The 17,325-nt window shown below is 43.9% G+C and overlaps 1 protein-coding gene across 13 annotated transcripts in view; it reads left to right on the top strand.

Moving 5' to 3' along the window:
* Window positions 1–17,325, top strand: part of LOC142155213 (protein prune homolog 2) — a 132,032-nt gene that overhangs the window by 69,218 nt on the left and 45,489 nt on the right. For all 13 annotated transcript variants that reach the window (XR_012691717.1, XM_075211016.1, XM_075211017.1 and 10 more), the window contains one exon: window positions 13,796–13,972. Coding sequence is in view for 12 of the 13 variants with exons in the window: in XM_075211016.1 (XP_075067117.1) it covers window positions 13,796–13,972 (177 nt within the window). In the remaining variant the exon portion in view is untranslated. The remainder of the gene's footprint in view (window positions 1–13,795; window positions 13,973–17,325) is intronic.

The following is a 17,325-nucleotide window of genomic DNA, read 5'->3' as shown; positions in this document are numbered from 1 at the left end:
GAGGCATGAGCCCATTTAAGGAGTTTAGTTTGGAGATGTGGAGGAACCAAAGTCTTCCCGTGAGGAATGATCACCCGAGTAGGAGTAGTAGCCAAAATACATTCTGGATCTAGAATAGACCTAACACTCTCTTCTTCGGTATCCATAGAATCAAAGGAACGAGAGAGAGCATCAGCCTTCTTGTTCTTGGACCCTGGTCTGAAGGTAATGATCATATTGAATCGTGAAAAAAATAAAGACCATCTGGCCTGACGGGGATTGAGTCAGGATGCAGTTTGTAGATAAAGCAGGTTCTTGTGATCCGTAAAAATAGTAACAGGAAATCTGGCTCCCTCCAAATGATGTCTCCAGGCCTCCAAGGCCAATTTGATAGCAAGTAGTTCTCTGTCTCCAATGCCGTAGTTTTTTTCGGTGGATGAGAATTTACGAGAAAAGAAGCCACAGGGAGAAAACTTTCCAGTAGAATTCTTCTGAGACAAAATAGCTCCTACTCCAGTGGAGGACGCGTCAACTTCGAGAAAAAAGGGGAAGGAAGAATCTGGCTGTTCAAGAATAGGTGCCGATATGAAGGCTTCTTTAAGATACTTGAAGGCCTCTACCACCTCTGGTGGCCAGGTCTTAGCGTTGGCAGATTTCTTGGTCAGGGAAGTGATGGGTGCAATAACAGACGAAAACCCTTTGATAAAGTGGCGGTAATAATTAGAGAACCCAATAAAACGCTGGATGGCCTTAAGTCCAACCGGTTGGGGCCAATCAGAAATCGCCTTTAATTTCTCAGGGTCCATACGTAATCCGGAGCCAGAAACCACGTGACCAAGAAAAGGAAGATGCGTTTTTTCAAAGACACACTTGTCCACATTACAGTACAGATGATGCGACCGAAGGCGTTGAAGAATCAAGGAGACATGATGGCGATGAGTAATAATATCAGGTGAAAAAATAAGAATATCGTCTAGGTAGATGACAACAAATTGATACAGGAAATCCTGAAAAACTTCGTTAATGAAATTTTGAAAAACCGCAGGAGCGTTACAAAGTCCAAATGGCATGACAAGATACTCAAAATGCCCATCGTGCGTATTGAACGCCGTCTTCCATTCATCCCCTTGTTTAATACGGATAAGGTTGTAGGCCCCTTTCAAATCCAGTTTAGAAAAAATTGAAGCTCCCTTGATCCTATCAAAGAGTTCAGAGATTAATGGTAAGGGGTACCTATTCTTTTTCGTTATGGCGTTGAGGCCACGGTAGTCTATGCAAGGACGCAATCCGCCGTCCTTCTTTTTTACGAAAAAGAAACCTGCTCCTGCTGGTGACGAGGATTTCCGGATAAAACCCCTGTTTAAATTCTCCTTAATATATAGGGACATGGCCTCTGATTCGGGTAGAGATAATGGAAATACCCGTCCTCTAGGTGGTATCTTATCCGGCAACAATTCAATGGAGCAATCCCAAGGTCTATGAGGGGGTAACTTGGAAGCCTCCTTTTCACAAAAGACATCAGAAAACGAATGATATTGAGGAGGAATACCGGAGGGTGTTGGAAGACAGCCCATAGCGGGTCTATGAATCCTGGGAAGACATCGGGAATGACACTCTGAACCCCATGCAAGAACTTCCGGTTTCTGCCAATCTAAAGTGGGGGAGTGAAGTCTGAGCCAAGGTAGGCCTAAGATCAACGGGTTGATAGCCTTTGGAATGACTAAGAAGGAGATTTCCTCAGTGTGTAAGGCTCCAATGTGTAGAGACATGTTGACAGTTCTGTTCTTAATGGATCCTCCAATGATACGACTGCCATCTATAGCTGTAATGGCAATAGGTGGATCTAAGGGTTGCCTAGGCAATGATAACCGCTCTACAATGTCAGCTCGTAAAAAGTTCCCCGCTGCAGCGGAGTCAATAAGCGCTGGAAGAGACAATTGTTTATCAGTATATTGCAGAATAACTTGGATAGAAAAACTAGAATCCATAGGAGAGAGAATGTTCATACCTAACTTAGTCTCTCCGTCATCAGTTAGGTCCGATCGTTTCCCGGGCGCTTCCCACATTGACTCAGGACATGACCGGGTTCCCCGCAATAAAGGCATAAACGATTCTTGAACCGCCTCTCTCTTTCCTCCTGGGATAAACGTGCTCTTCCCAACTGCATAGGCTCTTCCTCCGGTGTAATAGGACTTTGGAAGCGAGGAGCCAAACGGAAAGTAGATCGACGGGAACTCTCTCTCTCCTGAGTGCGTTCACGGAAACGTATATCAATCTGGTTACAGAGAGAGATCAAAGCATCCAGGGTAGTGGGTAACTCTCGGGCTGCTAGCTCGTCCTTAATACGATCGGACAAGCCTTGCCAAAATGTGGCCACTAAAGCTTCATTGTTCCAACGAAGTTCGGCCGCCATAGTGCGAAATTGAAGGGCATACTGGCCCAGAGTAAGGGTACCCTGGCGCAGACGGAGGAGTCCAGAAGCTGCACTGGAGACTCGTCCGGGTTCATCAAAGATGCGTCTGAAGGTTTCCAAGAAAGTGGCACAATTATGGAGAATGGGGTCATCATGTTCCCAGAGAGGAGAAGCCCAGGCAAGCGCTTGACCAGACAATAAGGAAATAATATAAGCGACTTTAGTTTTCTGTGTGGGAAAGTTTCCGGGCAAAAGTTCGAATTGAATAGCACACTGGTTCAAGAAGCCTCGGCATTCCTTAGGATCCCCATTGAACTTGGGTGGGTTAGGTATGCGGAGTTGAGAGGTGGTGGGAGCAGATACAGCTGAACCGCTTGGAGCGGGGGCAGGCTGTGGGGCCGGAGCAGGTGGAGGATTAGGAGCTGCCACCTGAGCTGCTTGGAGCGTATCCAACCTGTTAGACAGAGTCTGCAGAATCTGTAATAACTGTTCTTGATTTTTCCCCTGTTCCTCAACCTGAGCCGCTAAGTTATCCAGTAGTACTCTCGCAGTGGGATTCCCTGTCGCTTCCATCAGTTAGATAAGGGTCAGAGCAAACTGTTACGATTTTGATGCCTTAGTCAGTATTAGCACAGGCTTACCTAGGGCGCGGAGTCTAACGGCCTTCCGGTCTTCACCAAGAACCACCGCAAGGTAGTGTGGGCTTAGCTGCCGAAGAACCGCAGGTCGCGGCCCCCAGATTAGCCTACTGACGTAAGGGAGAAAGTTCTAAGTGATGGCAGGCAGACAAGAAAATAGACAATGCGGTGCAAGTACAGGCACTAACCGTTAATTCCAGGCGTAGTAGGTCTGGAACAGTAACCGGTAGATGCACGGAGGCAATGGGTGCGTGGCAGGATCCAGAGAATAGTTGGTAACACAGCCGGGTCGGTACACAGAAGGTATCAGGTATACGGTGCCAGAGGGAGATCCAGAGAATAGTTGGTAACACAGCCGAGTCGGTACACAGAAGGTATCAGGTATGCGGTGCCAGAGGGAGATCCAGAGAATAGTTGGTAACACAGCCGAGTCGGTACACAGAAGATAGTCCAGTTGCGTAGTGCCAGGGATAAGCCAAAGAATAGTCAGGTCACAGCCAGGTAGGTACACAGGAGTAGGAGGAATAGAGGGGTTAACAGGGAGCAGGTTCACAGGAGTCAGGACACAGGAACTGTAGCCAGGAACAGGAAACACATTGCTCTGACACAGGCAGCGTGTCAGAGCAGGGAAAATATAGGAGTTTGAATTCCCCGCCCAGGAGTCACATGATCAGCAGCAGAGAGAACCCGGAAGTGCGGCAGCGCTAACAGAAGAAGCGCTGAAGAGATGGACACCGCTGTCAGCTCCCGCTGACAGCGCAGCGGAACGGGAACAAGGTAAGTTCCTAACAGCTCCATGATGAAAAGACTGCACAGTGCCGGACCATTATTCTTTGGTCCATGTGTGTATATGATGGCATCACACAAAGGTGGACACATACAGCACACACCAATGTCAGTAAAGTATGTCAGCATGTGCACATCTCGTGCATGTGCCTACGCTAATGTGAAAAACCTCGACCAGTGATGACATCTTCGCAGGAGTGAAAGCAGGGGGGGGGGAGATGAGATGGGGGAAGGGGGGGGGGCAGGAGCAGTGCTCAGATCGTGCATTTTCCATTTTTTCCCCGCAGCACAAAATTGTTTTTCCAGGTGCATATTTTGTACCTAGTTACTTAATTTGCTCCTAACTCTATATCAGCCATCTTCACAATATGTGGTACACTTATGGATTTTTAAAATATACAGTATATTTTTTATTAGTGATAAAATATTTTAAAGCAGTTGAATCCTGCCTGTACTTTACATCTTCTGTGTAAGATGTTGTAATATAACCTGCTAGAACTTGTCAACTATGAAGCATGCCAAGGAATGTAGTGAACAAAAGAGTATTTCAATATTTGTTTGGAAGACTAACTATGAACAGCAGATAAATCAGATGGCCTTCTAATTTGCCATTTCTTCTATTTCTGTGTGCACAATTGCTCCTTTGTCTGCTATTATTTGACCTTTTCCTCTGGAGCAGTGGAGCACATTAGGTTTAATAAGCACAGTTAGGAGGGCTTTGTTAATGCTTTTCGTCCAGACATGGTCTGATCATGATTTCTCTTTGGTATACGACAGCCTTAGAAAGGTCTACATGAGCTTTATTTTGTTTGTTTTTTTCTCACTTAATAGGGTCACTAGTTTTACAATTGGGTGTGGATGATTTCTGTAGGTCACGAATAAAAACCTTGTAATTATGTTTGCATTAATAGACTGTTAATGTTTTTTCTGGCTGAGAGCAGAAAACCACAGAAAATGACAGGATTAAGTAACACAAAGTATTAAACGCAAACAATAAAACAAAGCCTTAATTATGTAGGTGATGAAGTTTGGATACAAACTAAACAAAATTGCTCCTGATGCAATATCCTTAACAATTAAAAAATTAAATGTCTCGTTCAGCATGCCAACTCATGTGTACACATTACACACATTTCTCTGTCCTCCGATTGGGTGACCTCGAACATTGGGGTTTTTAGTGAAGCATAGAAGGGACGGCACTTTAAATTTCAACATTCAACAATTTCAACATTTAGCTGCAGTTCCTCCCCTTCCTTCTCCATACCTCCCACCTGTCGGAGCACTCATCAGTTTTTCAAAGTCACCCAGTCGCAAATCGGATCATAGACGCCATGGCGACTATGCTAGTATTATATCTGCGTCCAATATCCACTATTAATGCAGCTAGTTTTAGACAGTTACTTGAGGTCTTCTGTCCCCGTTACCAAATTCCATCAAGACACCATTTTACTGGAAAAGCTATTCCTCACCTCTACTAGAAGGTTCGTAAAAATGTACTTATTGGGCAACAAAATGCCATTCTACCCACTGTACACTTAACCACAGATATGTGGGCAAGCGGAACTGGGCAAACTAAAGATTATATGAATGTGACAGCCAACTGGGTTGTTGATTGGCCTTCACCAGCAGGGACAGCAGCAGCATGAACCCAAGAACGTCCCATTTTTCAGAGGCAGGCTACTCTGTGTATCATCTGCTTCAGTAAGAGGCTTATTATTATCATTATTATTATTATTAGAGATGAGCGCACTCGGATTTCTGAAATCCGAGCCCACCCGAACGTTGCCGATCCGAGCTGGATCCGAGACAGATCCGGGTATTCCCGCCAATTGCAAAACTGAAACCGAGGCTCTGACTCATAATCCCGCTGTCGGATCTTGCGATACTCGGATCCTATAAATTTCCCGCTAGTCGCCGCCATCTTCACTCGGGCATTGATCAGGGTAGAGGGAGGGTGTGTTAGGTGGTCCTCTGTACCTACTATATCTCGTGCTGTTCAGTTCTGTGCTGTGCTGTGCTCTGTGTTCTGCTCAGTCCAGTGGTGCTGTGTCCTGTGCTCTGTCCTTCTGAGTTCAGTGGTGCTGCTGGGTCCTGTGCTGTGTCCTGTTCAGTCCAGTGGTGCTGTGTCCTGTGCTCTGTCCTTCTGAGTTCAGTGGTGCTGCTGGGTCCTGTGCTGTGTCCTGTTCAGTCCAGTGGTGCTGTGTCCTGTGCTCTGTCCTTCTAAGGGCATTGTTTTTTCCCCATTATTCCCAAATTATAAAAAATGTCAAAAAAGTTATAAAAAAAATTACAAAAAAAGTAATTATAAAAAAAAAAAAAATATCCCAAAACAATCCTGCAGTATAAGTCCATTGGTACTGCTATATTACAAAGTTCACTGATTCAGCAGTATAAGTCCATTGGTACTGCTATATTACAAAGTTCACTGATTCAGCAGTATAAGTCCAGTGGTACTGCAATATTACAAAGTTCACTGATTCAGCAGTATAAGTCCAGTGGTACTGCTATATTACAAAGTTCACTGATTCAGCAGTATAAGTCCAGTGGTACTGCAATATTACAAAGTTCACTGATTCTGCAGTATAAGTCCATTGGTACTGCTATATTACAAAGTTCACTGATTCAGCAGTATAAGTCCAGTGGTACTGCAATATTACAAAGTTCACTGATTCAGCAGTATAAGTCCAGTGGTACTGCTATATTACAAAGTTCACTGATTCAGCAGTATAAGTCCAGTGGTACTGCAATATTACAAAGTTCACTGATTCTGCAGTATAAGTCCATTGGTACTGCTATATTACAAAGTTCACTGATTCAGCAGTATTAGTCCAGTGGTACTGCTATGTTACTGGCAGGAAAAAAGGCAGTTTGGAAGCCCCTGTACAAACTGGCTCTATTTTACCTGAGTTGTCCCCCCTCCAGTGTGTACTTGGAAAGAGTTTTTAGTGCAGCGGGGAACTTGGTCAGTGAGCGGCGAAGTAGGTTGCTTCCTCAGAACGTTGAAAAAATGATGTTCATAAAAATGAATTATCAATTCCTCAATCAAGTACAGCACTGCCCTCCAGATAGTACAGAGGGACCTGTGGTTGTGGAGTCCAGCGGGGACGAATTTGTAATGTGTGAGGAGGAGGAAGTACACACTGTAGGGGGAGAGGAATCAGAGATTGAGGATGAGGACGAGATCTTGCCTCAGTAGAGCCTGTTTAGTTTGTACAGGGAGAGATGAATAGCTTTTTTGGTGTGGGGGCCCAAACAAACCAATCATTTCAGCCACAGTTGTTTGGTAGGCCCTGTCGCTGAAATGATTGGTTTGTTAAAGTGTGCATGTCCTATTTCAACAACATAAGGGTGGGTGGGAGGGCCCAAGGACAATTCCATCTTGCAACTCTTTTTTTGCCATTATGTGACCATTCAACAGTCGTTTGCCATAAGCACAAAGTAAAACAAAATTGAAACAAATTCAACAACTTAAACCAAAAGTAAAATGCCCTGTCATAATCAAAAACAAGAGGTATTGACGTGCTTGAACTACTGTAGTGTTTATAAGTTATAAACACTACACTTGAAAGCTTGAGCCTTTAAATGAAAAAGTCACTCTTCATTGCACGAATATTTGCAACAGGGACAGTTTTTTTGTTAACAAAGTCAACAAATAACACTTCGACCCTGTCTGTCTTTCACATACTTGATGGGATCTCAATGATGAATGCTCTGTACCATGGTCGTCTAAAACAAGAGGTATTGACGTGCTTGAACTACTGTAGTGTTTATAACTTATAAACACTACAATTGAAAGCTTGAGCCTTTAAATGAAAAAGTCACTCTTCATTGCACGAATATTTGCAACAGGGACAATTTTTTGGTTAACAAAGTCAACAAATAACACTTCGACGCTGTCTGTCTTTCACATACTTGATGGGATCTCAATGATGAATGCTCTGTACCATGGTCGTCTAAAACAAGAGTTATTGACGTGCTATAACTACTGTAGTTTTTATAAATTATAAACACTACACTTGAAAGTTGGAGGAGGTATTTTGGTCCCGGTACCAAATTGGGTACCGGGGCCACTCCACTATGCAGTCCAGATAGAGGCGTATCAGATATTAAACAACGTTGACTGTTGCTGCCAAATCATAAATTAATGAAAATGACCTGTCATCGTCAAAAACAAGAGGTATTGACACGCTCGAACTACACCCTGTATATGCTGCAGAGGATGTAGGAGCAGGCAGCTGTGCAGTGGAATTCAGACCATTTGAAGGCGGAGGTATTGTGGCCCCGGTACCAAATTGTGTATGCAGTCCAGAAAGCTACCTCGGTGAAACGTTTTGGACTAAAAACAATATTGTGAGGTGTGAGGTGTTCAGAATAGACTGGGAATTAGTGGAAATGATTGTTATTGAATGTTATTAAGGTTAATGATAGCGTAGGAGTGAAAATAAACCAAAAAACTTGATTTTAACACTTTTTATGTTTTTTTCAAAATAAATCCGAATCCAAAACCTTAAATCCGAACCAAAACCTTTCGTCAGGTGTTTTGCGAAACAAATCCGAACCCAAAACCTCAAGCAAATCCGAATCGAAAACACGAGACACCAAAAGTGGCCGGTGCACATCCCTAATTATTATCCTAGATTTGTAAGGCACCACAGTGCTCCAGAGCGCCGTACAGTAGGGAAGACACGGACATACATAAAACAAGAACAGACAAGGCAGACAATATGAATGGAGACATGAAAACAAAGGGTATGGAGGACTCTGCTCATTAGAGAGCTTACATTCTAAAGGAAAGAGGGCACAGCTGAAACAAAAGTAGCGAGCGTGGCTCAGTGTGGAGATTGGGATAGTTGTCAGGGTGCATTGGTGTGAATATTGTTATCGAGGATAAGGTCATCTCTAAAAAAGAGATGGGTTTTCAAAGAGCATCTAAAGATTTGAAGGCTGTGGGAAAGTCTGATTGAGCGTGGTAGGGAATTCCATAAGTGCGGAGCAGCACGGAAGAAGTCTTGAAGGTGGGAGTGAGAGGTAGTTATCAGAGACGAGACAAGGCGCAGGTCAGAGGTAATACCGCTGACAACCTATTTGAAAAACTAAGGGATGTCATTGCAACATGGCTTATTCTGCTTGGACTCTCCTGATATGTGATTTCTGATAACGCCACCAATATTGTTAGAGCATTACAGTGGGGAGAATTCCATCACATTCCCTGATTTGCTCACACAACCAACTTGGTGGTACAGAAATTTTTAAAAAATGACAATGACATGCAGAAGATGCTGTCCGAAATATTTAGGGTAATTTTCATGATTCTGCTAAAGCATGTAGGAGAATGCAGCAGCTGCAAGAAGAATAGAATTTAGGGGGAATGTACTTTAGTCCAGCGCAGTGGAAAATATTTTCCGTGTTGTGTAAGGTGCTGAAACCACTCAAAGTAGTCACCTGTGAAGAGAGTGCCGACACTGTTAGCTTGAGTCAAGTGATTCCCCTAATTAGACTTTTTGAAAAGCAGCAAGAGAAATTGAAGGAGGAAATGAAATAAAGCAATTCCGCTAATTATGTTGGACTTGTAAATTAAGTACTTTATTCCCTGCGCCAGGATCCAGAAGATATCAACGTCTTTAAATTGGACATTACATTTTGGCAACTGTGCTTGATCCTAGGTTTAAGAGCTATGTCTTCTCTTTCTTTACAACTGACCCAGATCTCAAGAGATGCAATGAGCTCCTGATCAGCAAGCTGACAGCTCAAGTGGTACATGACACAATGATGTCTCCTCCTTCAGTTTCTCTGGAAATTGCTGCTAGGAAAAAACTTAGCTTTCCCAAGACACCCAGTGGTGATGCGCAACATTTTGACATTTGGTCTGGTCTAAACAAATTGCCCAAAAATCGTGACAGCTCTTCCGTAAAATGAACTACAAATTCCATGATGAAGGCCATTACTGGCAATTACATCAGTACACAGACTTCTGTGATTGTGGATTCCGGCGGGGTTGAATTAGTATTGTTTGAGGATGTACACACTGGTGAGAGCCAATATGATGACAGTGTAGATTGCAAGTGCTGAGATCTAGCTAAGAGACGGGAGCTAGCTAGCTGATGCTGGTATGCTTGGTAATATTTTGGGTAGAAAGGCCTGTTGGCAATTTTATGTTTTTCTATAGTAAACCTTCACCTTTTTTTAGAGAGGAGTTTTTTTCTTTAAAAAGGTACAAGCTTTTTATTTACATTTTTGTTTCCCTGACTTAAAACCACTATGCATTTGAACATGGGTTTTAGCACATGAGGTAGATGGATTACCATCATCATGACTGAGCCTGGAGAGTGACAAGAACAATGCCACCCCTCCTGTTTCTGTATGAGCTATGGCACAGTAGAATGTCACTGGAGACTTTTAAGAACACTGACAGCCCTGTTATTAAAATTTCTATTTCAGCACTGAACCCTGCCACCTCTCCTGTTTCTGAGTGAGCTATGGCACAGTAAAATGTAACTGCAGATTTTGAAGAACACTGCCAGCCCTATTATTTCTATTTCTGCAATGGCAATTAGCAATGGAGCAATGGAGCTCTCCTCTTTGTGTGTTACCTATATAACACAGTACAATGTAACTGCAGATTTAGAAGACCAAGACTGTCAGCCCTATTATTTATATTTCAGCAATGACAATTAGCAATGTAGCTCTCCTGAATGTCACTGGAGAGTTCGAAGAACACTGCTACCCCTCCTCTTTATTTTATACCTATGACGCTGCCCAACTGCACTAGAAACTGCCAAGAACCGTGCTACCCCATTCTGTGTCCCTCTGTGAAATGGCACTGGATCACCGTGGAGGGTGGTACTTATACAATCCAAAACTTGCAAGATCCGACGATGTATCAATCGAGACATTTTGCCTCGTTTTCAATTACGAGCATGCGCGAAAGTACCGAGCCGGCTTGGCTCGGTACTCAAATCTGCTGAGTTCGGATGTGATCGATTTTCGGGGAACGGAGCCTGAGCGTCTATAGTGATTTTACCGTAGTACAAGGTTTTATTCTTGCAGAACATGGTAAAGTTTATGTTTGGTCAGCTCACAGATAGACTTCCATTTATTTCTTCATGAGAGTTCTCAGCAAGATGAGTTAGACATTCAAGGTGATCCAATTTGCCCAGTTTTAGGTGAGATTTTTTCAATTGGAACTTATCTCCAAGTGGAACCCACCTTTGTCTGTCCAGTCAGGTCATACACCTTTCCCAGAAGGTGCGTCACTTGCTTCTTTGGTGGCTGAGGAAGGACAGCTTCAGCAGAGGTCACCTTTTCTCCATTTGTGAGTTGACTCTGGAGACTATGAATGCCAGCCTTCGGGGCTGGCATCCATAGGGCCATTTTCAAGATCTTTGGACTCCAGAGGAGTCAAAGCTCTCAATAAAAATGTTAGGATTGCAAGCAGTGTTCCGTGCTGTAATCAACACAGAACATTTGCTGCGGGGAGCATCTGTGAAGATACAGTCAGATAATGTCACAGCTGTGGCATACCTTAACCACCAAGGAGGGACAAGAAGTCATCCCGCTATGCGCGAGACCAACAGGATATTTCCGTGGGCACAATGGAATGTTCAGTTACAGTTACAGTTGTATACCCAACAGGAAAACTACTATTATAACATTTCTGATCACTTATAATTTTATTTTTATTTATTTATTATATTTTGATTGTTTTTTTATATTTTGCTGCAAAATGTTAACTGTTTTTGGTAACAATGACGTTATTAGCTTTAGAAAATGTAATTAAAATTAATTAGAAAGTACATCCAATAAAAATTACTTCTTCTTTTTCTTTGTGCAAATACTCAGTTTCCTAATGTCAGTGGGTCAAGCTGTGGAACTGTGAAACTCCTCTGGTCTGGTTTTGTGCGTTCAACTTGTTGGACTGTCCTGTTGTCATAAAGTAGCCCACCTGCTGTCAACTTCTCTTTGACTCTGTCTATGGTGTGGGTGGGGCATCTGCAACCAAGTGGTCTCATGAATTCTCAGGAATTTAAACACAGATCCAGTGGAATGGTCAACAATGGTGCAAGTTTAAAGAAATATTAGGTGCAAGGCATCTCAGTTCACAACAAAACAACTTTATTTTTAACTCCTTCTCCTACAGCACAGAAATAGAAATAATGCACTACTGTTACAAGTAGAGCAATGTGAAGTGCGATATCTCTTCTTCATATCTGACCTTTCAGTTGGGAGACATGAAGAGAGGCACAACAGGCAGATATGTCTCAGTCTACAGTCATGGGCAAAAGTTTTGAGAATGACACAAATATTGGTTTTCACAAAGTTTGCTGCTTCAGTGTTTTTAGACCTTTTTTGTCAGATGTTGCTATGGTATACTGAAGTAAAATTACAAGCATTTCATAAGTGTCAAAGGCTTTTATTGACAATTATATGAAGTTTATGCAAAGTGTCAATATTTGCAGTGTTGACCCTTCTTTTTGAAGACCTCTTCAATTCGCCCTGGCATGCTGTCAATCAACATCTGGGCCACATAATGACTGATGACCACCCATTCTTGCCTAATCAATACTTGGAGTTTGTCAGAATTTGTGGGTTTTTCTTTGTCCACCTGCCTCTTGGCCAAAAGTTCTCAATGGGATTAAGGGTTGGGAAGTTTCCTGTCCATGGACCCAAAATGTTGATGTTTTGATCCCCGAGCCACTTAGTTATCACTTTTGCCTTTAGGCAAGGTGCTCCATCATACTGGAAAATGCACTGTTCCTCACCAAACTGTTCTGGAATGGTTGGGAGAAGTTGCTCTTGGAGCATATTATGGTATCATTCTTTATTCATGGCTGTGTTCTTCCGCAAAATTGTGAGTGACAGCACTCCCTTGGCTGAGAAGCAACCCCACACATGAATGGTCTCAGGTTGCTTTATTGTTGGCATGACACAGGACTGATGGTAGCGCTCACCTTCCAGGCTGTAATTCTAACTCAATCAGCATGACAGAGTGATCTCCAGCCTTGTCCTCATCAACTGTGTTAACGAGAGAATCACAGACCTGATGTCAGCTGGTCCTTTTGTGGCAGAGCTGAAATGCAGTGGAAATGTTTTTGCTATTTTCATTGTTATTAAGAGGGACTTTGCAATTAATAAGCAATTTATCTGATCACTCTTCATGACATTCTGAAGTATATGCAAATTGGCATCATAAAAACTGAGGCAGCAGACTTTGTGAAAAATAATATTTTTGCCCATGACTGTACATACAGAATGACACATACTTTCTTTTACTGCACATGTAATGCACATTTAACTTACATTCGGCTCTAAAGTAACCCTTTAGTGAGTAGTGATCATTAAGAGATAAACAGTATCCTGTCAATAGCAAGATAGAGGGACTCTTAATTGGGGTATACGGCACTTGAAAGGGGTTGAGGCAGCGCAAAAGTTACGTATGGCTTCTTACGTGCTACTTTTACCCATACTTGCCTACTTTTAGGACCTCCTGTCCTGTCCTGCTGGGTGGCATGATGACACAATTTGTTTCATTAAGACCCTGCCACCACTGCACAACAATACAATACACATCATTGCTCACTGGGAGGTGGGGCCAAGTGATGTGAATCACATTGAATCTCTTCATCAAGAAGAAAGTGAAGTGGGACCCAGAAGGGTAGCCTACTCTGCCAGGAGTCGAAAAGGACTCCCCAAAATTCAGGAGTGTCCTGTGACAGAAGACAAGCATGATTTTCCCTCACATGTCACGCCCGCACCTTCTAAATTTAATGCAGTCCAAACACCTCTCGCAATCACACAGCTGGATGCTACCACAACACACTGAAACATATTTAAGTGTGTAGCACTAGGAAATGTATTCACAACAAGTGGTAATTTGTAGTGCTCTTGGACCATAATAATATATGCTAACATATTATATTTCATATGTCATTGAGTTGTAAAATATGTTTATTTATGTGTATACTAATTGCATTTATCGTAGATGATCGTCCAGCACTTGGACACACGGTGCAAGAAGATTTTGAATCTATCCAGGAGTACACAGCAGAAGAAGAGAGAGCCGATAACAGGTTATGGAGGACTGTGATAATTGGGGAACAAGAACAAAGAATCAATATGAAAATAATTGAGCCATACACAAAAGTGATATCACATGGAGGTATGGAAACCGGTGCTAATATACAAGCAGCTAAGTTTTTCTATCTTTTATTCATTTTAAAATAACACTACATTAATTAATTGTGACTTCAATATAAATATAAACCAACCCTTGTGTACCATTATTAGCAAAAATAAAGTCATATTTAAAAGATGGAGTTCAATAATGTTTCACCCCATGTGAAATATTTATTATAGTATACCTACCATCATTTACATGGATATTCTTCATAGTTCAAAAGTCCCTGCCACCGTAAATCCCAAATCTCAAGTTATGACAGTGTCACGGACAAGGTAATTGGAAGGCCTTGCCTGCTGGTATCTGCGCTGCTACGCAAGGAGGCGCGGAGTCTAACCACACCCCAGGTCTTCACCAGGGAACCCCGCAAGGAGTTTTGGACTTAGCCGCTGAGACGTGTCGGTCGCGGTCCTCCCAGGTAGCTACCAGCGAGGCTTAGGTGAACAATCGTAGTCGACAATCCGGTGTCAAAACCGTGCAGGCAACGAGGTACAGAGGAGTCAGGCAGGAGAGTAGTCAGGGAGCCAGGGGTCAGAGCCAGGAGATCAACCAGGAGCCAGGGAGAATTGGAGAGAGTAGTCAGGCAGGCAGAGGTCAGAATCCGGAGAAGCAGGCTGGATAATATACACAAGGTATGACACAGGGGAGCCAAGAGACAGACTAGTACAGTGGTTCCCAAACTTTTGCAGTTCGCGGCACCCTTAGAGTCTCCATAATTTTTTCAAGGCACCCCTCCAAAATAATTACCGAGCAGTATTATTATATATATATTTTTTTCAATTATATTTCAGTCAAAGAATAATTGACAACTAACTTACACTGTTACCTCCTTCATCTCCACACACTCTGCCCCCTCTGCATCCAGTCACGCTGCCCCCTCTCACGCTGCCCCGTCTGCCCTCTCACTCTGCCCTCTCTCACGCTGCCTCCTCTCACTCTGCCCTCTCTCACGCTGCCCCGTCTGCCCTCTCACTCTGCCCTCTCTAAGCGCTGCCCTCTCTCACGCTGCCCTCTGCCCTCTCTCACGCTGCCCCTCTGCCCTCTTTCACGCTACCCCTCTGCCCTCTCTCACACTGCCTCCTCAATCTGCCCCTCTGCCCTCTCACGCTGCCACTCTGCCCTCTCTCACGCTGCCCTCTCTCACTCTGCCCTCTCTCACGCTGCCCCTCTGCCCTCTCTCACGCTGCCCCTCTGCCCCCTCTTACGCTGCCCCGTCTGCCCTCTCACTCTGCCCTCTCATGCTGCCCCTCTGCCCTCTCTCACCCTCTCACGCTGCCCTCTCTCATGCTGCCCTCTCTCACGCTGCCCCTCTGCCCCCTCTTACGCTGCCCCGTCTGCCCTCTCACTCTGCCCTCTCTCATGCTCCCACTCTCCCCTCTCTCACGCTGCCTCCTCACACTCTGCCCCTCTGCCCTCTCTCACTCTGCCCCTCTCACGCTGCCTCCTCTCACTCTGCCCTCTCTCAGCTGCCCCCTCTCACTCTGCCCCTCTGCTCTCTCTCAGCTGCCCCCTCTCACGCTGTCCCCGCTGCCCCCCTATCACTTTGCCACTCTCTCTCTGCCCCTCTCACTCTGCCTTTGCTTCTCTGCCACCGTCTCTCACTCTGACAGTCTCTCGCCCTTTCTCTATGCTCCTCTCTCACTCTGCCGCCACTCTGCCCCCCTCCGCCGCGGCCAGCCAAACAAAAAAGAAAAAAAAAAGAAAAAAAACTTACCAATCCGCGCGGCGCAAAACTCAGACAATGCAAGTGTTCATTCAGTGCCAGAAATGGTTTCTCTTTATATTGGAATTTAAAGTTTGGTCTTGAGAAGGGATTCTGGGCACCTGTACTACATTTTTAAGCATTATTCTGCAGTGCGGCACATCACATATGATACAAAAAAACTTCATAGTGCATGAAAGGGTTAAAGCAGCGCCTGCGACCAGCCAGAGGAAAAAGAAAAAAAAATGAAAAAACCCCCCAAAACTTACCAATCTGCGCGGCGCCGTGACCCAGCATCCTCCTCTCTCTTGCAGCTTGTCACTGATTGTCGGGCGCACTGCAGGAGAGAGGAGGATGCTGGGTCCCGGCGCCGCGCAGATTGGTAAGTTTTGGTTTTTTCTTCGTTTTTTTTTCTTTTTCCTCTGGCTGGTCGCGGCACCCCAGTGACAGTGCCGCGGCACCCCTGGGAGCTGCGGCGCACACTTTGGGAACCGCTGGACTAGTAGACTAGATACTCTGGCACCCTAGTCTGGCTTAAATAGAGGCTTGCCGCTAATTATTGGTGGGAGTGGAGGTTGCCTAGCAACGGAGACGCAATGTTTGGGCGCATGCGCCCGAACATCCGGCCGGTAGAAGACCGGAAGTGACGTCCCGTTTCTTAGCAACAGGGCGAGCTACAGAGAAGGCGTCCGTCCCGGCACCAGGTAGGAGTGCGGGACGGCGCCTGACAGACAGTTATATACATTTCTGTCACATTTCCTACAAACGGCATCTCAACTTCTCATTCAGATCAACAAATTTAATATTTAATAGTCCAAACAATTTCAACCCTCCCAACACATGCACATAACATAGGGCATGCAGTTTTTCTGTGATTGCTGCCTGAAGTAATGCCAGCTGATAAAAACTCTTTATCAAAAAGTCCTAATGCCAGCGAACGCAGGTGTTTTGTTTTACAATTACATACAGTTCATTTTATGTACTATAGATTGCAGGGGGGATTCAAGCACCTTTTGTCTCTTTAAAAAAACACACAAAACAGTCTTTTAACCCTTTATAACAATTGTTGGGTTAGTCACCTAGCATCAACTTCCCAGTAATAAATCTTATTGTTATATTTGAAAATGAACATCTTGAGTGAAACTTGAAAGAAAAATTAAAGCTCCAGTTTGAATAGAGCAGCACATGAATGGATGTGAGCTGGAGGTGGTGGCACATGATTTTAAATTCGCAGTTCACATGCAATTATTTGTTATTGTCATTAAAAGGCCAATATGATTGGGTTTAACCACAGAAGTGACTGCATTTGTTGGATGGAACTGGCGTGTGTTGTAATTTGACCTATCATATGACGTTTGACATATCATATAGGCTTGTCCAGTGAATGTCTGACCACTTGCACTAGTGATAAGCTGAGAAATAGTCTTTAAGGGAAATATTTTCACTTGCAGATTAGAATAAGTGGAAGTACCTGACATCAGATATTTGTGTACCACACAGCAGTATACAGAGTGCTGTAGTTTTGAGCTATCATTTAACTTTCAGATTAACTAATAGAAACCAGACTATAAATGCATGGCATGGTCTGCTATCAGAGAGAAGAGTCATATTTACATCATTGTAGGCTGTAGGT

This window comes from Mixophyes fleayi, chromosome 1, assembly GCF_038048845.1.
Source record: "Mixophyes fleayi isolate aMixFle1 chromosome 1, aMixFle1.hap1, whole genome shotgun sequence".
NCBI classification, from domain to species: domain Eukaryota; kingdom Metazoa; phylum Chordata; class Amphibia; order Anura; family Limnodynastidae; genus Mixophyes; species Mixophyes fleayi.
Note: the sequence above shows the minus strand (reverse complement) of the source record. Positions and strands in the feature narration are given on the sequence as shown.